Source organism: Microcaecilia unicolor, chromosome 6 (assembly GCF_901765095.1).
Source record: "Microcaecilia unicolor chromosome 6, aMicUni1.1, whole genome shotgun sequence".
Taxonomy (NCBI): domain Eukaryota; kingdom Metazoa; phylum Chordata; class Amphibia; order Gymnophiona; family Siphonopidae; genus Microcaecilia; species Microcaecilia unicolor.
The window spans coordinates 296345394-296366903 of record NC_044036.1 but is presented as its reverse complement, the minus strand read 5'-3'; the positions used below and the strand labels follow the sequence as shown (position 1 = coordinate 296366903).

The 21510-nt window shown below is 42.5% G+C and overlaps 1 protein-coding gene across 3 annotated transcripts in view; it reads right to left on the bottom strand.

The window, feature by feature from the left end:
• The window catches only part of FPGS (folylpolyglutamate synthase), a 41918-nt gene that overhangs the window by 4130 nt on the left and 16278 nt on the right, over nucleotides 1–21510 (bottom strand). For all 3 annotated transcript variants that reach the window (XM_030207955.1, XM_030207956.1, XM_030207957.1), the window contains exons 6-14: nucleotides 21312–21389; nucleotides 20383–20444; nucleotides 20194–20296; nucleotides 19869–19946; nucleotides 17011–17155; nucleotides 16825–16923; nucleotides 12370–12520; nucleotides 10337–10412; nucleotides 9341–9407 (exon numbers count right to left, since the gene is read on the bottom strand). In XM_030207955.1, coding sequence (XP_030063815.1) covers nucleotides 9341–9407; nucleotides 10337–10412; nucleotides 12370–12520; nucleotides 16825–16923; nucleotides 17011–17155; nucleotides 19869–19946; nucleotides 20194–20296; nucleotides 20383–20444; nucleotides 21312–21389 — 859 coding nt within the window. The remainder of the gene's footprint in view (nucleotides 1–9340; nucleotides 9408–10336; nucleotides 10413–12369; nucleotides 12521–16824; nucleotides 16924–17010; nucleotides 17156–19868; nucleotides 19947–20193; nucleotides 20297–20382; nucleotides 20445–21311; nucleotides 21390–21510) is intronic.

Genomic DNA, 21510 nt, shown 5'->3' with positions numbered 1-21510 from the left:
TGTCCTTTTCAGGGCACAGACCGTATAAGTCTGCCCAGCACTATCCCCGACTCCCAACCACCAGCCCCTCCTCCCACCACCGGCTGAAGTCTGCACCTGCCCAGGGCACACAATCCATTGAGAACAGAAAAATGTGAAGTACACATATAAGCAACCAGGAAAGTGCCACTGTCCTGAGCAAGAGCGAAGAGGAGAGAGAGAGGGAAAGAGAACCGAGCATCAGCATGGAAAACAGAGATCAGAATGAGATTAACTCTCCTATGAAAAAAGGATAAAGCAATTAGGGCTCTTGCTCTTCAGTTTGGACAAGAGCTGAAGAGAAATGACAGAGTTCTATTAAATCCTGAGTGGAGCAGAATGGTTAAAACAGCTACCTCAACTTTAAGAAGAGGCTAAAAACCTTTCTCTTCCCAAAGACTGCTTCATAACAATCCATCATGACTTCTACCTCCTAGTATCATCCACTATCCTTTCCTTAATGTTTTTAGACTCATGCATTACACCAATGGTCTCTAATATTTCTCATACCTCACACTAACACTATTTGCTTTTGTCTCACCTAGAATGTCAACCGCACTGAACCCTGGAAAGGAGATATTAACGGTATACAAGAATTGATTTGAATTTGAACTGAATTGAAAAAGTGAATGTTTGTTCGTTCAAAAAATATAAAAATTAGGGGACATGTTGTGAAGTTACTATGTTGTACATTTCAAACAACTTTAAAAACATATTTGTTTTTTACTCAATGCACAATTATGCTCTGGAATTTGTTGCCAGAGAATGTGTTAAAAACAGTTCGTGTTGCTGGGTTAAAAAAAAAAAATATTTGGACAAGTTCTGGGAGGAAAAGTCCATAAACTGTTAAGGTAAACTTGGGGGAATCCACGGCTGATCCCTAGGGGGTAAGTAATATGGAATCTTGCTACTTTTAGGGATTCTACCAAGTACTTGTGACATGGATGGGCTACTGCCACCTTTGATCTGACCCAGTAGAGCAGTTCTTATGAGGCAGACCTTAGAAAGAGTAAGGCCTTATCAGACTAGCAGAAGCCTGTGGTCATGGGTGACTCATTAACAATCTTTGACAGTGAGGTCTCAAGTCCCACAAGGCTTCCCTTTATTATTAAATGTATACTCACGACCTCTGGCTGATTTTCTTTTACAGTGTGTTTTCACTGCTTATGTTATGCCAATGATGTGCAACTGGTGATTCCTAAAATCCATCTTTGTGATACTGTTTCAATAAACAAAGAATCTAGATAATATTTATGCGTGGTTACTGAACTTTTAAGATTGAAGTGCTTTGAATCAAGACCACTCTTCTGAATTATGTATTGTACTCAGGACTGTTGAAGTCAAGACTGTGCGTGATCTGAATGTTTTTCTCCTCAGAAAAATACAGTGTCTATGTAGCAAACACTTTGTTCTTTATGCTAAATTCTACCACCTGACTAGGCCTTATTTAATCCTAAAAGTTCTGCCACAGTGGCAACTGTCTCCCATCTGGACTCATAATGGTTTCCATATGGGTCTACCAGGGAAAGCAATTTGACAATTATAACTGGCTCAAAATTTGGTTGATTATGTGACTCCAGTGTTGCAATACTTATATTGACAACTGCTCTTGTAATGTTCCTATTTTAAAATCACTTGGTTTTGACATTTGAAATTCTACAAAACAGTGGCGCTACGGTATTTAACTGTGCTTTTATTTTTCACTTACTGTTTATTAATACTCAAAATCATAATACCATTGCACTCCTTAGAACCACCAATCAAGTTCAAACAGTTGCTGCTCCCCCTTGATTGATAACCCTTCCTCCCTCCCAAACCAAGGGACTCTAAACTAATCTATACAAACGATTTCCCAGATTCCCACACTTCTTCCTCTATATTGTGCTTCTCCACCCATTTAACATAAGGTTCTCAGATATCATTAAAATATTCCTACCTATCATGTGCAAATTGACATTCAGTCAATTTACCCATCAAATACACATGCTTTTATTTGCCCAGCATTTTCCCTATAACAAGTGCATCCTCATTTCCAAGCATTCTACAACGGTCATCCAAACAGCCATAGCCATATAGAACTAAAAATCGGCCCCGAAACAAAATACTCCTAGGCATATTCTATAAAGTATGCCTAAATTTAGGTGCACTTTATAGAATAAACCTAAATTTTCACACAGTTTATAGAATATGTTGGGCACCCATCTGTGCGACTAAATTTAGTCGTGGGCAGTTACGTCAAGTAAAACTTGGTATAAATGCCAACGCCTAAATTAGGCACAAACCGGATGTATTCTATAAAAACGCACATAGATTTTAGAAATGCCCATGACCCGCCCATTCCTCACCCCCTTTTCAACTATGCGACTTAGAATTTACACACATCACGTTACAGAATACACAAACAATTCTGCGCATAAATTCTAATTAATGCCTATTAGTGTCCATAATTGCTTAAGTGGCAGTTATCAGTCCTGATTGGCTTGTTAACTAATTAAGCAGTGCCCACAAATCCAGAATACGACCAGATTTGCGCTATATAGAATCTGGGGGTACTGCATAAACACCAATGTACCATTTCTCAACCCAAGCATGAGCCGATTTAACATTTGTTTCGATACTCCCATTTCAACACCTGTTTCACAAACTGTAGGATCTCATCCCAAAATTTCTGAATCTTTGGTAAATACCTCCCCCTTCCCATACCCACTCTCTCTAACACTTTGAACATAAAGAGCCAGAAGACTCTATCAAGAGCTTTCTCTGCATCCACTGCCAATGCAATCATTGTTTGTTCATAAGTTTTAAGTCCTGTCTTATGTGGTCTGAAGTGAGCCAATTTGAAACCTGATTGGTCGTCAGCTGGGGCATCAAGTTCCATAGCCTAGAGGCTAATATTTTTGTAAGAATCCACCCTAAAAAACATATAGGCCTGTAGGAACGAGTTAGCTGGGTCATTCCCTTCTTTATGTATCAGTCATTCCACAGATATTGAGTTAAACAGCTGCATTAAGGGCTCAATAAGTTGATCAACAAACAACTTAAATATTTTTGCAGAATATCCAACAATTCTAAGGGCCTTCCCTATTTTAAGGAGAATTTATAGCCAGGAGCGTTTCGTGCTCACAAATAAGCCCAACATACTAACTCTTTATCAAGCTCTGTTAAACCCAGCAAAGGCACTGTCTGGAAGTATTTATTTATGTCCCTGAGAGTTATGCTATGGTCTTGCTATATCCTTATAGTACCGCAAAAAAGCGCTGCTGAATATTAAAAATACCATTTCCATGTATATCCTTATATTTTCAGAATATTTCTAGTTTTCAGTCTTGTAATCTTATGTGTCAGTACCCTACTGGCTTAATTATCATTCGAGAAACATTCAGCAGCTGGAAATTGATATCCTCAATTTCTATGTTTTTCAATTCTGATCTAACCTTCTCAAGGTGCCCAAGAATAGTCCATGAACCAGTGCTCGTTTTAAGCTCCTTTTCCAACCGGGTAATAACCATCTGAGGCCTCTTGCCTTATTGTCTCGCCAACTTTTTATCACTATTGCTATCAATTTCTCTTTTATTACTACTTTTAAGTACTCCTAAATAACCCTTGGATTCTGGGCCCCCTGTATCATCAAGCTCTAAATAATCATTAATTTCTTTTCTAATCTGGGCCTGACTATCCTTATCAATAGTGAACTATAATTTATGACCCAGTACTGGAGTCCCTTAAGTTTCTCCTGTCCAGATCGTACCAGGCTATGGAGTCAATCTCAGTCTGCTCTACTCACTGAAGCATTTCTGCCTCTGTGAGCCAATAATACATTTGAAAGTATGAGAAACGTACCTGGGGAAAATAAAAGTAATCCTTTCTTTCGATTATTTCTGTCTCCAAACATCCACCAATTTGAGAACAAATTTTTTAGTTTAGCTCAACAACCCCTCAAACTCCTACTCCCACCACTCATATTACTCAAGTCAAGATTAAGCATAAGATTGAGCTCTCCTGACATCGTTAAATGACTCTCAGCAAATCCCAGTAATTTACTTGTCATCAGATCAAAAAATGCCTCTTGATTGCTATTTGGGGCATAGGCAGTAACCAGGTAACTGTACTGCAAACTTGGTACAAATATATCTCCTTTCTTCACCTCAGAGCATCTGGTGGGCTTGGCTTACTAGCTCCTGAAACAGGATTATCCTCACCCCATTTATTTTGTCACATCCTACTACAGATTGTTCTGGAATTTTCTGGCCTTTTCTTTTGGGTCTGCTTATTTCTGTTTTGTGTTTCTGTGAGTTTCCACTGAGAGTGGCAAGACAGGAATTTCTGGCTGACCACAAACTGGCAAGACCATTGCCATGACACTCCAACCAACTGTCTTGTTGCAAACAAACTGACCAGACCCCCCAGTTGTCATGACATCCCAACTGTTTGTTACTAAGCAGAGGTGTGGCAAGGACACTAAGGCCCTATCACAGGTATCCTATGTACTTGCAGGATTGCTGATTGGGTGATATACGAGGTGGTCCTTTGTGTGATGGGAAGGATATTTAAGTAACTGCTCATCTAAAGAGACTCAAATAGTCCGGATGGTAGGAGAGTTTCATATCCCTGCCAAAGCCTATTTCCAAGGGGGGCACTCTTCCTCCTCCCCGATAGAAACTAATTCTCTATAACTATGAATCTTTCTTTCATTTACTCTTTCTTTCTCTGCTTGCTTTCTCTCTGTTCTGTGACCTTTGTATAAGGAACAAACTTTCATCTTCCTTTCTCTCTTCTTTATCTAATTAGTCTAATTACTTATAATTACCAGAGATACTGATGTTAGATTTTGTAAGTTTTGTTATAACTTTGAAACTGATGTCAGATGCTGTGATGGTGGGTGAGTAAAAGACTTAATTCTCTCCGATTCCTGTACAATTTTTTCTATAATATTTGATAAAATTTCATAAGTTGTTTTAGCGAATAGCAAATCAAATGTGCAGCCTAATACAAGATGCACGACGACAGAGGAAATCACTTATGTGTTGTAAGACATTCATATTTCAGCAGTACTTTCACTATCAACCAAATTACCTATTTAAAGAAGACACTTTTGTTGACCCATCACTGTCATTAATTTAATAGAATCCATCTTTAATTAAACCACTTCTCCCTCTTCTCCCATCTATAGCCATTCGTTACACTTACTCATATCTTGCAACGACACACAATCACATTTTCAGTCCTCTATATACAGATTCCCACCCATTTCCTCCCCTCCTCCTCCACACCCCATGTTATAGCCTGAGCCAATCTCCCTTTTCAAGCCCCTACTGGAAGTACACACCCACACAACAAGCCCCACCACAGACTCACAACCTGCCATCTCTTAGTCACTGTTAGCGTGCCAGTCATCAAACACTGATCATCATTCCAAACTGACAATATAAGATGGGCAAGAAATATCAGACGGCTTAGCCACTTCTGGATCTCAGAAGTCAATACGGCTTTTCAATGCATTTAGCTTCTGGTGTGACGTCAGGTGCCACCAGTAACTAAAATGCTGGTATCTCCCAATTGCCTTCTGGACATTCTCCACTTTTACCAATCTTTTGCCATTTAGGATCCATAGCCTTACTCAAATGCTTAGGTGCAGATGATCAGAAGTCCTGCGCTGTTCCAAACAGTGCTCTAAAATTAGTGGTGAACACCGTGGGGCATTAACGCCCCTATGATCAGAGCTAATAGCATGCAAATTTAGGCATGCTATTAGCTCTAATCATAGGGGTACTTCTGCAGGAGACCATGCAATTAGCAGTCAGAGCCAGCGAGCGTATTCTTCCACACGCTCGCCGGCTCTGATCCTGGGGTGTAGGCAAACGCAGGAACTAGTCCGGCGCTAACGTCCACTAACGCTCGTGTTTGCTTCTCATCATCTGCGCATTAGTCCCTATATTGTCTATCTCACTTCCTGTAGTCCTTTCAAGGCTGCAGCTTCAGCCACCATGCAGATACTATCTGTGCTTGATTTTCAATAGTAAATGCTAGCCCAAAAAATAGATACAACCATTTACAGAACATATTTTCACTGCAGAGTCTTTGCTATCTCATTAAATTCCCACCACTTGAACAATCCAATTTGTACTTGTTATCCTTGAAATTGTATTTTCACATTTTTATATTTTTTTATTTGTTCGTTGATTATTAAATTTATTTTTAACTGGATTTCCATTAGAAGCGTCGTCCTTTTTATTTTTTTAGTCATCTTCGCTGTTTTGTTGTATTTTTTTGCGAAGACTAGTTTCTTCTTGTTTTTTGGATAGACAGAAAAGATCCACATTCTAAAATTTATTAAAAAAAACCAAAAAAAAAAACCTTAAAAGAAGCCACATAAACTGGTCTAGACCCAAATGAGTAGTTAAGAGTGCGTCAAAATTAGGAAATGCTTTTAAAGCAGCTTAAAGTCTGGGTAGGAAAAGTTCATCCCTCTACTCATGTGTTAGAGAATTCCACAGGTAAGGAGAGAAAAAGAAAAATGCTGTATGTTGAGTACACTCCAGACTGGCTCGTGATGGGGGTGGTAGTATAAGTAGTAAATCTTTAGAGGAAAGTAAATATCGACATAACTTATATGGACAGAGAAGAGAAGAAAGATATTGTGGGTTTCCAGTGAGAATTGCTTTATGAGTAAACAAAAGAATTTTGAACTTACAGCGATACTGCAAAGGGAGCCAACAGTTTTGAAAAAGTAATGGAGAAGCATGATCGAACTTACTTGCACAGTATAAGAGTCTAAAGCGTATGGGGCCACACTTAAAGCTCTCAATATGTATACTCTGGAAGAAAGGCGGCAGACGGGTGTTATGATAAAAGCACAGGAGGCGAGTCTCTTTCAACTAAAAGGAAGCTCTGGAATGAGGATGCACAGGACAAAGGTGAAAGGGGATAGACTCAGAATCTAAGGAAATACTTTTTATAAAAAGGGTGGTGGATGCACGGTACGGCCTCCCAGTGGAGGTGGTTGAGAGACTGTATCCGACTTCAAGAAAGCATGGCATGGGAACACAGTATTTCTAAGGGAGAGGAAAGGATGGTAGATGGTATGAATGAGCAGACTGGATATGCCATATAGCCTTTATCTGCTGTCATTTCCTACATTTCTATGTAATATGCTAATGATTTTATCTGTTTTGTTTATTAATGCTTAAGATTTTTTTTTTAATTTTGCCTGGGGAAGGAAAAGTTACTGTGCTCTGATAAATAATGCATTTGATCGTGGGAGTTGCTAACCAGCAGTACTATCAATGTGTTACTGCTGCTAGCAATATAACATGTTCCTGGTTGCAATAATGGAGACAGTGGGCCCCAATATAGTAATTTTCTAATTATCATGCTCACCCCTGACATGTCCCAAATTAGATCCCCCAATAATACACCCACTGCCCCCATTCTCCCCAACAGATCCCCACCCCTCAAACGCTTCCCCCCCCCCCCCCCCCCCCCCCGGGGTTATCTACTGGGTCTAGCCGTACTGTCTAGCAATAGGGAAGCAGACGCAATCCCCAGTCATTCCTGCTCTTATGCTTCTGGCTTCAAAATGGCAGCAGTCAATCCCCTAGCAGAAGTCTCATGGTATTACCACTCAGGGTCAAGCTGACACAGGCTGTACACCTTTAAAACAGCCCCAAGAGCATCAAGTCAAATATTAGGAGCTTGTTGCTCCTTGAGGAGAAAAACCAACATCATTTCAAAGCTTGAAGCTAAATAACAGCTGTATTATTTGATCTGCATAATAATGAAGTGTTTTGCATGCTTTGAATTTCATTATTGTTTAATTTGCATCAGTGGCGTAGCCAGACAGCCAAGTTTGGGTGGGCCTGAGCCCAAAGTGGGTGGGCACAAAATTTTCTTTCTTGCCACCCCCTTGGCCTCTCCCACATGGTTCCACCTTTCCCAGTGTCTCTTTCCCTCCACTCTTCTAGCCCAGCATCTGATTCCTCTCTTCACCCCACCCTTCACCCCCTCCCAGCATCTTCCTGTCACTTCTCTCTTTCGTCTTGCCCCCCTCTCCTGTGATCCAGTGTGACCAGGATTTCCCCCACTTCTTCCCTCATGCCCAGCACACCCTCTCTGTGACCTGTCCCGCCCCATGGCAAGGATCTCTTCCATTCCTTCTCTCATACCCAGCACCCCCTCTCTGTGACCTGCCCCTTCCTGTGGCCAGAATTCTACCCCCCCCCCCCCTACGAGCATGCCCTCTCTGTCCAGTCTCTCCCTGTGTATAGATTAGAATCCTCTCTCATTCTTTTCTTAAAGTCTAACATTCCTTCTCTATAAGCTTTTTCTCCCCCCCCCCCCCCCCCCCCCAAATCTAGAATCTCCTCTTTATTTCTCTCCACCCTCTGATGTCTTTATTCCCCAACTCTGGTGCCCTTCCATGATCTAGCCATCCCCCTTCCCCCTCTCTCCCTTCAGCCCTCTTCTTAATCTTATGATCATCCTGACCTGTTTACTCACTGCAGCAGCTCCTTTCCCCTGCAACCCTGCTGGACCCGACTTTCATTGGTGCTTGCCTCCGGATCACCGAAGATTCGTGGGCAGATGTCATCCATTCCTCAGACTGCAGCGCGGGACCAGCCACATGCCCGCTAACAGCTCTGCGCAGCGTTCCACCTCCGAGTCCCGCCCCTTAGGATACAAACTTCCTGTTTCTGTGTCGGAAACAGGACGTTTGTGTCGTAAGGGGCGGGACTCGGAGTCGGAACGCTGCGCAGAGCTTTAGCGGGCATGTGGCTGGACCCGCGCTGCAGTGAGGAATGGCTGATATCTCCCCAGCTCGATCTTCGGATGCTGCCGATTCGTTGGCTGCTGTGCTCGCGTGACGTGTGCAGCTGGCAGCATAACGTCGCTGCTGAAGCTTCAATGGTAGGAGGGACTGGCTCGTTTTATTTTCTACTGGGTGGGCCTGAGATGAAAATGGGTGGGCCCAGGCCCACCCGTGGCTACGCCCCTGGTTTGCATTGCACTGCCAAAATATGCATTTTAATGTGTGTTAAATGGCAAAAATCCTAAGTTATTCCCTTAACAGATCTCCATAACTATCCACTGTATGTTTTAAATGTCATGTGTTTGTTAAATTATTTTATCACCTTTTGTGTGTTTTATGGATGTGCCATACCTCAAGACTTTAGGTAAGTTTGTAGTAAATTAGTAAATGGGAAAATGGAGGGAGGGTTAAAATCCTATTACTGGCCCCGGGTGCTAGAGCACCCCTATTTAGAGTAGTTTCCCAGTGACTCATTCTCCACAGCACTCCCCTCTTACGTGAATCCTTGCTACTCACCTGCGTTCCCTGAAGCTGACACTTCTGTAATGTTAGGGCAGAATATGGCATAGTCAAACTGACAGGGCTGGAAAAAGATTACAGTTAAATATTAGAGACTATGTATGGATGGTAACTCCATAAGAACACTCTTCTCTCTAAACTAATGGCCAAGTAAGGGTGAGACATTGAACAAGGTTTTCTCTAGTTTATTAGGGAGATCTGGACATCAACCAAGGTGTGACTACTAAACTCCAAGGCTGTCTGTACAATCTGCTGGAAGAACTCATTCTCACAGGCAGTTAAATGAAATAAACCCACAGCACTACCCGGAGGCACACACTGGTACTACACTACTAAATGAAACTTACAAGATTAAGGTAAGGTAAAATTAATATACCACCTTTCTCTAGCACAACTAAAATGAGTATATACATGTACTTTTCTCTGTCCCTAGTGGACTCACAATCTAAGTTTTGTACCCAGGGCAATGGTGGGTTAAGGTGTAAATTCTATATAGGTCACAAAGTTATTTCCTTGCCACTGTCTTTTACTCAAGCTTGTCTGAATTTTCTTTATATATGGAATAGTAATAGGAAAGGAAGGTGAATTATATTTCATACATCTTCTGGGCCAAAAAATGCAAATGATGGCAGAATGACCAACAACTATGTAACTAAGTTCTTGCTACTGGTTATGCCCCTCTCCACTAGGCTGATATGTACTACTCTCTTCAGATTCCTGCAGCCATGGACCATCTAGAACCAGGAAACACTAACACACATTCCAGACATCAAGTGCATCAAGAAATACTAACCATGCTAGTTACCATTACCAATTCTTTTGCAGAGGCACTCCCCTCCACTCATCAGATAGGTTGATGAGCCCACTGCCCTCCACCCCTACAAGAGAGCCACTGCTCCCTGCCCCGAGTTTTACCCCCAACACACTACTCTCTACCTTGAGGATCCATCTTTCCTACCAAAGAATGAACCAAGATAAAATGCCACAGCTTACCTGCAGCAATTTCAGCAGTGCAGCTGTATCTCGCTCTCCGGTAGCATTAAACAACAGTACTCGCACTACAGAGCCACTGCAAGAGAAGGAAAGAGTAAAACTCAGAAAGAAGTTTCAGAAGTGGGAGGGCAGAGATCTGTTACATAAGAGGTAGCAGGGTTGGTCTGCCGGCTCGGTTCTAGTGCCACCTCTTGGCCTGCCAAGCTCATGGGCTGCTGCAGAAGCAGTGTTCACCACCCCTAGGAGAAAGAAGCATCAGACTTTGGGTGCAGTCACACTAGGGTTCTGGGAGAGACCAAAGTCTGTGGCTCCTGGCCGAGGAGCATCAGTGCATTAACTGTCTTGAGTAACTTCAGAGGAGATCTGAATATTTATTTATTATTACATTTATATCCCACATTTTCCCACTGATAGCAGGCTCAAAGTGGCTTACATAAATCTGTAGTAAGGCTACAGTGCAAGAAGAACAATTATACAAATTGAGAATAAGATATAAAAATAACAATTAAACAGCAAAAAGGCAAGAGATAGTAACAGGTAATAGGAGAAACTGTCTGGGTACTTATGAATGAAAGTTCATGGTTCCATAATTGAAGAGGCCAGTTCCACCTGAGCTGACACCCAAAAGAGAAGGAGTAAATTGCTGGGCTAAAAGTATTCCCCCAAAATACCAATCTTAATAGATAAGGACCCTCAAGGCTTACCCAGTCTATTTTCTCCTATATAAATGCTGACCCAGACCACGTTTCACGGTCTTTTCATCCTTCCATTGTGCTATCCGTTTCAATTCCAGAAAGATTTTTTTTTTTAATGAATAGAAGGCTGTGGAACGCTAATAGTGGAGGAAGCCTGAGATCAGTGCAGCAGTGTGGAAGTGAAGTTTTGATTAATGTGGATGATTGTTAAACATGCTTTAAGTGCAAGCTGCACACTCAGCGATATTCTATAACATAGGTGTGCAATTCGTTTAACTTGTAAATGCAAGGAGGGTGTACATGAGTGGGTCCCACATTTACATGTGTAACTTACAGAATACTATGAATTACATGCTAAGACGCCACATCACACCTGATATTGACATTGCTGACATGGCCTGCCCTAAGTGATGTACCTAAACGTTGGCAGGTAAATGCAAACTTACATTAATATTCCATACAGTGTACAACCAAGCATGTGGAAGGGAGGCCCCCCCCCCCCCCCCCAACTTGTGTGGAGGGCAGAGGAGGACTGGATAGCATGAGATGGAAGTCCTCCACTGACAGGGCTTGGAGACCTCCATCAGCCAAGCGCCTCAATTTTGGGGGCTGGGGCACCCGGGGCGGTCCCCCCCCCCCCCCCCCCCCTCCACCTTTGCTATATTACTGATTCTATAAAAGAATCTTGGTGTTCAGTTGTCATTATAGAATTAGAATTCACTGAGGTGCATCTTGGTGCCTAATTTTTGGCACCTTTTATAGGATTGTTCCCTTTCCCCAAATTCTATATATGGCGCCTAAAACTGCACGCACAACTTAATTAGTTAACAAGCCAATCGGCACCAATAATTGGCCACTAACAAATTATCAGCACTAATTAGAATTTACATGCACAACTTTCTAAGCGTATTCTGTAAAGTGGTGTGCGTAAGTTCTAACGTGCTACAGAATATGCCCGATTCACGCCTAAGTTAAGCACAGGCATTTACACCAGATTTTAGTTGCCATAACTGGTCATGCCTAAAATTTAAGGTCACAGGAACAGACACTACGTGTATTCTATAAACCACCTAACTTTAGGCGGGGTTTAAAGAATAGTGCTAAGCATGGATTTTTTCAGTGCCAATTTTTTGGCGCAATATAGTTCACCCCTTTATGGGTAACTTTGTGCCGCCACACTAGAGAGTCATCAAAACATTCCCATCAAATTAATTTCTTTAAAATTCATCATGCACAATGTCCCTTTTCCTGAGCCGCCTCTTGGAAATGCACATTCATGAAGTTCATTGGATGCCCAATTATATATCAAAGCCCGTTAAGCCCTGCTCCTCTGCTTACGTGCGGGGCTTCTCCTCATTGAGTGCCACATCCCGGAACCAGTGTACACAAGCATGCATGCTGCTAGTGGTATGTGCACCATCGATGTAATAGGTGAGTGCCCCACGCTGAAGGATCTGTGTACGACCCAGCCACTCTGTCTCTCGCAAACCTTAAGAAAAGAGAACATGGTGAAGGGAAGGAGGAGCGAAGCCCTAGACAACTATTATGAGGGGCAACATCCAGGAAGTACTGGGTTGAAGGTGGAAAGTTAACTGTGAGACCATCACCACCACCCCACCACAAAGAGAACAAACAGGGCGAAGAACTGTAGAGATTGTTTTACTTGGTGCATTAATACAGGCAGCAGTTTTCAAACTGTGCATTTTGAAATAAAGGCTCTGGGTTTGTTACGCCTGGAGTTTACCCAAGCATTAAAGTGAAAGTGTACATTTTTGCTTTGAAACTTCCTGCAGGTACAAGGCAGCCAAACAGTGTGTGCTTTTTTTTTTTAACATACATTTAATTACATCAAGGATGAATTAAAGGGGGAAAAAAAAACAAACAGTACACAGTAGAACATTTAAAAACAGAGCAAGAAAAATTGCAACTGTATTTTGTGTGGCTGCTTTTTCATGGAAAACATACATAGATTTGAAAAAACAGATCTATGTGTACTGTTTTTCACCTATGACTAAGACCCTTCCCCCCATATGAATGATTTCTGCTAATGCAGCTGAAGTCAATGTAAAATACCACCGTTTTGTCAAATTGAGGGAAGGCATTTTCAGATTTGTATTTGAAAACCGCTTAGCTGCAACTACGATATGCAATATATTTTTAAAAAATGGTAAAAAGCTAAGGAAGCAGCCCTTTTACTGTACAATTATGTATCTAAGATCAGAGGGTGAAAGTTAGAGAGGAGGGAGAGGTCTTGTGTATGCAAGTGGCAAAATGAAAAAGAGTAGGCAGCTGCCTATAAACACAGAGACAGTTGTGTGTGCACGAAACCGTGTAGGTGCCTCTTTGTGCAGTTGTCAGGTCCTTCCTTTCAAGGAATGATGAATTTGCCAGATCATGCATAAGCTTTAAAAAGCAGCACATGCTACAGCAGAAACTGTCATCTTCATCACTGACACATCAGGGTCCAAATGAAAACAGACTGCCTAATTCTATAAACCTACATAAGTACATAAGTAGTGCCATACTGGGAAAGACCAAAGGTCCATCTAGCCCAGCATCCTGTCACCGACAGTGGCCAATCCAGGTCAAGGGCACCTGGCACGCTCCCCAAACGTAAAAACATTCCAGACAAGTTATACCTAAAAATGCGGAATTTTTCCAAGTCCATTTAATAGCGGTCTATGGACTTGTCCTTTAGGAATCTATCTAACCCCTTTTTAAACTCCGTCAAGCTAACCGCCCGTACCACGTTCTCCGGCAACGAATTCCAGAGTCTAATTACACGTTGGGTGAAGAAAAATTTTCTCCGATTCGTTTTAAATTTACCACACTGTAGCTTCAACTCATGCCCTCTAGTCCTAGTATTTTTGGATAGCGTGAACAGTCGCTTCACATCCACCCGATCCATTCCACTCATTATTTTATACACTTCTATCATATCTCCCCTCAGCCGTCTCTTCTCCAAGCTGAAAAGCCCTAGCCTTCTCAGCCTCTCTTCGTAGGAAAGTCGTCCCATCCCCACTATCATTTTCGTCGCCCTTCGCTATACCTTTTCCAATTCTACTATATCTTTTTTGAGATACGGAGACCAGTACTGAACACAATACTCCAGGTGCGGTCGCACCATGGAGCGATACAACGGCATTATAACATCCGCACACCTGGACTCCATACCCTTCTTAATAACACCCAACATTCTATTCGCTTTCCTAGCCGCAGCAGCACACTGAGCAGAAGGTTTCAGCGTATCATCGACGACGACACCCAGATCCCTTTCTTGATCCGTAACTCCTAACGCGGAACCTTGCAAGACGTAGCTATAATTCGGGTTCCTCTTACCCACATGCATCACTTTGCACTTGTCAACATTGAACTTCATCTGCCACTTGCACGCCCATTCTCCCAGTCTCGCAAGGTCCTCCTGTAATCGTTCACATTCCTCCTGCGACTTGACGACCCTGAATAATTTTGTGTCATCGGCGAATTTAATTACCTCACTAGTTATTCCCATCTCTAGGTCATTTATAAATACATTAAAAAGCAACGGACCCAGCACAGACCCCTGCGGGACCCCACTAACTACCCTCCTCCACTGAGAATACTGGCCACGCAATCCTACTCTCTGCTTCCTATCTTTCAACCAGTTCTTAATCCATAATAATACCCTACCTCCGATTCCATGACTCTGCAATTTCTTCAGGAGTCTTTCGTGTGGCACTTTGTCAAACGCCTTCTGAAAATCCAGATATACAATATCAACCGGCTCCCCATTGTCCACATGTTTGCTTACCCCCTCAAAAAAATGCATTAGATTGGTGAGGCAAGACTTCCCTTCACTAAATCCGTGCTGACTTTGTCTCATCAGTCCATGTTTTTGTATATGCTCTGCAATTTTATTCTTAATAATAGCCTCCACCATCTTGCCCGGCACCGACGTCAGACTCACCGGTCTATAATTTCCCGGATCTCCTCTGGAACCCTTCTTAAAAATCGGAGTAACATTGGCTACCCTCCAGTCTTCCGGTACTACACTCGATTTTAGGGACAGATTGCATATTTCTAACAGTAGCTCCGCAAGTTCATTTTTTAGTTCTATTAATACTCTGGGATGAATACCATCAGGTCCCGGTGATTTACTACTCTTCAGCTTGCTGAACTGACCCATTACATCCTCCAAGGTTACAGAGAATTTGTTTAGTTTCTCCGACTCCCCCGCTTCAAATATTCTTTCCGGCACCGGTGTCCCCCCCAAATCCTCCTCGGTGAAGACCGAAGCAAAGAATTCATTTAATTTCTCCGCTACGGCTTTGTCCTCCTTGATCGCCCCTTTAACACCATTTTCGTCCAGCGGCCCAACCGACTCTTTGGCCGGTTTCCTGCTTTTAATGTATCTAAAAAAATTTTTACTATGTATTTTTGCTTCCAACGCTAATTTCTTCTCAAAGTCCTTTTTTGCCCTCCTTATCTCCGCTTTGCATTTGGCTTGGCATTCCTTATGATCTATCCTGTTACTTTCAGTTGGTTCTCTTCTCCACTTTCTGAAGGATTGTTTTTTGGCTCTAATGATTTCCTTTATCTTACTGTTTAGCCACGCCGGCTGACGTTTAGTCTTTTTTCCCTTTTTTCTAATACGTGGAATATATTTGTCCTGAACCTCCAGGATGGTGTTTTTAAACAGCATCCACGCCTGATGCAAGTTTTTTACTCTGCGAGCTGCTCCTTTCAGTCTTTTTTTCTGCGTGCTCAAATTTCCGCTTAGTGCACAAACTTGCACTGTTATAGGTCAGTTGTGCACGTAACAATTCAATAATTGACTTGAGAGAACAGCCAATTATTAGCTATAATTGGGCTTAATTGGCTTCACTTAATAGTTATGCACATTAACTCCTCTTAATCGCTTTTCTATAAGTTGTGTGCTCAACTTCCAGTGCGTGCAACTTCAAGGGAGTATGGACTGGTTGGGGCATATCAAGCAGTTAGGCGTGCAGGAACTGTTCCCTCTAAGCTAAGTGGGAGTCCTCCAAATGCACTGCTGCCAGTGGGGGGTGGTGCTTCAATATTGTGTTTTCTATCACTAAGGACAGGCAGCATGTCCCTCACTATTGAAAATACAATATTGAAACAGCACCCCCTGCTGGCAGGACTGTAGGTGGAGGACTTCTGCTCAGCTTAAGTGCATGCAGGTACAGAATACTAATCATTTACATATTAACTGCCTACAGTTAGGAGCGTAAATGAAGACTTACTTTAGTAGTTTATAACAATTGTGGGCACAATTTTAACACTTAGCGCACATCATCCCACCACCTACATTTCGGCAACCTTTTGAGAATTTACCCCAGGGCCTTCAAGTCAGCTTTGGAATGACATCCCAAATACAAGAGTCACTGTAAGCTATCTTTCATGTCTGCTCAGTTTATTCTGCTGCAGAGGGAAAGGAAAAAGGCCAGATTTCAAGCAACAAATAAAAAAACAAAACAAAACAAAAAACCTATCAAACGCTATAACTCCCTTCTGTAGTGTGTGCATTTGTGCTCATCGCTGAAAAGGAGATGAGGGCAAGGGCAGGAAGAACCTGAGAGTGATCAAACAAGCCTTTCTACTTCTGCAACTCTGTGCTATTACATCCTAGGAGCACATCTGTTTACAGTCTGCTGTGAGGAACGTCCTACTAGGTTCAGGCAACACCAGTACCATGGACTGATTTTCAGTCAGTTGCAACAGAAAAGAAAGTTTAAAGAACCATGTATTGAGTGTGAGAAGCAACAACATTTTTAGACACTGGTGCCTCACCCTGCACCATGGCAAAACTGAGCCGGAAGGCAGAAGCTGTGGGCAAGGGCTGCTTCAACATATGGCCGGTCTGCCAGGGTTCTTTTACCTCACCAACACCTGCCAAAAGTAAAGGATCAGAGTTATGAACTATACAGGACAAGGTGTGCTCGGAGGTTGTGTGCAGCACTATAGTCAATCCCTTACCATCATATCCATGGCAATGAAGCCACGTCTGTGTCAGCTGCAAAGCCAGAGCAGCATTAGATCGCTGGTGCTCTCCTGCCAGACCCAAGGTCAAAGTTTTATCTTCTTCATATGCATCTAAATCTGGGCACAGGGATAGTGGACACTGCACAGAGAACACATACAAGGTAATGCCAACCAACCATATATAGGTTAACTAACCACACAGAGCAAAAGCAGTAAACTGAAAACTAACTCTAGGTACTGTTCAATACCTCATCCTTTCCTCTCATTCAGCAAAAGGCCCTGTACCTGAGGTGTTAGAAAAGCAAAGATACTTACCTATAGCAGGTATTCTCCGAGGACAGCAGGCCTTGTATTCACGCAAGTGGGTGACGCGGAACTGTGTTGCCCAGTCTGGAGCTTATAAAAAGCTTTACAGAGCTTTGTGGAGCACGAGACATGCTCTACCATACATGCGCGAGTGCTTTCCCACCCGCCACGAGGATGCAGTTACCGCAGTTAAATGCTACAGCATAAAAAATTTTAAATAAAAAATAGGAGACAACTCCGGGGGGGGGGGGGGGGGGTTATGAGGCCTGTTGTCCTCAAGGAATACCTGCTACAGATATCTTCGCTTTCTCCGAGGCCAAGCAGGCCATTCATTTTCACAAGTGGTGTATCACTAGCATCCAGGCTCACAAAAACAACAAACACTGGTCAACTGAAACTACAGTGGGGGAAATAAGTATTTGATCCCTTGCTGATTTTGTAAGTTTGCCCACTGACAAAGACATGAGCAGCCCATAATTGAAGGGTAGGTTATTGGTAACAGTGAGAGATAGCACATCACAAATTAAATCCGGAAAATCACATTGTGGAAAGTATATGAATTTATTTGCATTCTGCAGAGGGAAATAAGTATTTGATCCCCCACCAACCAGTAAGAGATCTGGCCCCTACAGACCAGGTAGATGCTCCAAATCAACTCGTTACCTGCATGACAGACAGCTGTCGGCAATGGTCACCTGTATGAAAGACACCTGTCCACAGACTCAGTGAATCAGTCAGACTCTAACCTCTACAAAATGGCCAAGAGCAAGGAGCTGTCTAAGGATGTCAGGGACAAGATCATACACCTGCACAAGGCTGGAATGGGCTACAAAACCATCAGTAAGACGCTGGGCGAGAAGGAGACAACTGTTGGTGCCATAGTAAGAAAATGGAAGAAGTACAAAATGACTGTCAATCGACAAAGATCTGGGGCTCCACGCAAAATCTCACCTCATGGGGTATCCTTGATCATGAGGAAGGTTAGAAATCAGCCTACAACTACAAGGGGGGAACTTGTCAATGATCTCAAGGCAGCTGGGACCACTGTCACCACGAAAACCATTGGTAACACATTACGACATAACGGATTGCAATCCTGCAGTGCCCGCAAGGTCCCCCTGCTCCGGAAGGCACATGTGACGGCCCGTCTGAAGTTTGCCAGTGAACACCTGGATGATGCCGAGAGTGATTGGGAGAAGGTGCTGTGGTCAGATGAGACAAAAATTGAGCTCTTTGGCATGAACTCAACTCGCCGTGTTTGGAGGAAGAGAAATGCTGCCTATGACCCAAAGAATACCGTCCCCACTGTCAAGCATGGAGGTGGAAATGTTATGTTTTGGGGGTGTTTCTCTGCTAAGGGCACAGGACTACTTCACCGCATCAATGGGAGAATGGATGGGGCCATGTACCGTACAATTCTGAGTGACAACCTCCTTCCCTCCGCCAGGGCCTTAAAAATGGGTCGTGGCTGGGTCTTCCAGCACGACAATGACCCAAAACATACAGCCAAGGCAACAAAGGAGTGGCTCAGGAAGAAGCACATTAGGGTCATGGAGTGGCCTAGCCAGTCACCAGACCTTAATCCCATTGAAAACTTATGGAGGGAGCTGAAGCTGCGAGTTGCCAAGCGACAGCCCAGAACTCTTAATGATTTAGAGATGATCTGCAAAGAGGAGTGGACCAAAATTCCTCCTGACATGTGTGCAAACCTCATCATCAACTACAGAAGACGTCTGACCGCTGTGCTTGCCAACAAGGGTTTTGCCACCAAGTATTAGGTCTTGTTTGCCAGAGGGATCAAATACTTATTTCCCTCTGCAGAATGCAAATAAATTCATATACTTTCCAAAATGTGATTTTCCGGATTTAATTTGTGATGTGCTATCTCTCACTGTTACCAATAACCTACCCTTCAATTATGGGCTGCTCATGTCTTTGTCAGTGGGCAAACTTACAAAATCAGCAAGGGATCAAATACTTATTTCCCCCACTGTATATACAAACTGAGTAAGTGCAGCCTGGAACAGAATAAATGGGCCCCGGGAGGGGGGGGGGGGGGGCTGTTGGATTCTAGACCACAAACAGATTCTGGAACTCTGTCTGCCTGAACCGACTGTCACGCCAGGTATTGCTCAAGGCAATAATGAGATGTGAATATGTGGACTGAAGACCACGTCACAGCCTTGCAAATTTCTACAATGGAAGCTGACCACAAGTGGGCTACCGGTGGCACCGCCGCCTTACCCACTTGTGAGAATTAATGGCCTGCTTGTCCTCGGAGAATATCAGTTACTGAATCAAGGGAGTATCTGAAAGATGTCATACAAAGAAGAAATTCACACTACTAAACAATAAATGTTTTATGTGACATTGCCCATACAGAAAGAAACCCAAAGGTAAAGGGAAAAAAAAACCCTACGCAATGTCCAAACGGAAAAACAAAATAGTAGGGGTGGACATTGCCCAGACATGCGAGAGGTACAACATCAGCAGAGCCAAATTCTGGAAGGAAATTCACTTTGGGGAAAGAATCAGATAGAACTTACACCAATGTCTTTTGCTCTATCCATTAGCACTTGCAGACATGACGCAGGCTGTGGCACTGTAAATGCTGGGACTCCAGGCTGACAAAGGAGAAAGGTGAAAGAGGGTCAAGTTAAATTCCTTTATCAGGTATCTCTCTATTTCCAACTAACTACGTCCTGGCTACAACTACCAAAGAAAAGGAACGAGTACCATATACTAAACAATAAGCTTGTAACGGAAACAGGTCCCCTCAGTGCTGTGCCTTGAAGATGCCACCCTTTTGCCAAGGACCTGTACACTAAACAATAAGCCTGGAATGGAAACAGGCCCTCCTCAGTGCTATACCTTGAAGATGCCACCCTTCTGCCAAGCAATCTTCTCAATGGTATCTCCAAGGATGCTTGTATGGTCAATCCCAAGGGAAGAGATGCCACAGACCACTGGCTTCCTGTAGACAGAAAAGAAATGGTCTTACACAAAGTCACACTGTTGTGAGTGGCAGCAGTACAGAGGCTGTTGTTCGTGTTTCAGTACCTGATAATGTTAGTGCAGTCATATGCTCCACCAATGCCAACCTCTACCACAGCCAAATCCACCTTACAGAACAGAAAAATACATTAAAGGCAAACAGAGAAGCAAATAAATCACATCTCATACAGGACAGAAAATCAGTAAATTATTTAAATGATGTTTGATTTTTAAGATTGTTCATGGCCAGGCACCAGTCTCCCGACACTACTGCTTTAAACTCATTTAACACAAACTACTTGATCTATAGGATTAAATATTGTGCAATTTCATTCGCTCTTAGATGAGATTAGGATAGGAAATAATTATACGCTTTTTACATGACTCTTACCCCCCCCCCCCCCTTTACAAAGCCGTGAAAATGCCGACACAGTCCATTCACTTTGGATAGGCTGTGACGGCATTACTGCATGTGCAGTCGCTAGCACAGCTTTGTAAAAAAGGGGGAGGGTTAAAAAGCACATTTACTTTTATAATATTTATCTTAGATTTGGTCAATGAAATGCTTGGATAACCAAACTTCTAGCTTTGTCAGAGTTAGTATTTTTATGTAGGGTTTAACCAGTTATTCAGTTTTTTGAGTCATGTATATATCATTTTTATTTTTTTTCCTCTTTATTTTTTTTTACTGATTTATTGCATGAATTTTAATATTTACATTGTGATTTAATGAATATATGTTCTATTGAACTATTATACTGTAATTCAATATGTATTTAATTTTATTATACTGAATGTTTAGATGTTCTTATATTTTCTTCATTTTATTGTATTTTAATGTTGGTGGCATATATCATTCTTTGTAAGCAGCTGTAGTTAATGTTTGAGTTGTTTTCTACCTTGAACTCATGATTAGTTAAGCGGAAAATAAGCATGCAAATCAAATTAAATATTCTCACAGAATGTGAGTCTATGATAAAGCTGAAACACTTTACCTTCTCCTGCAGAAACACGTGAAATGCCATGATGGTGAGAAAACGAAAGTAGGCAGGCATACTCTGGGGACAGGAATCCTGGAGAGAAGGATTCACAAATTAAACACTGCAAACTGCTGCTTGCTCTCTTTGGAGTCTTCTGCTGTTACCTGTCCCAGCAACCCAAAATCAGGGGAGGCAGGTGAGACTAAAGGTTTGA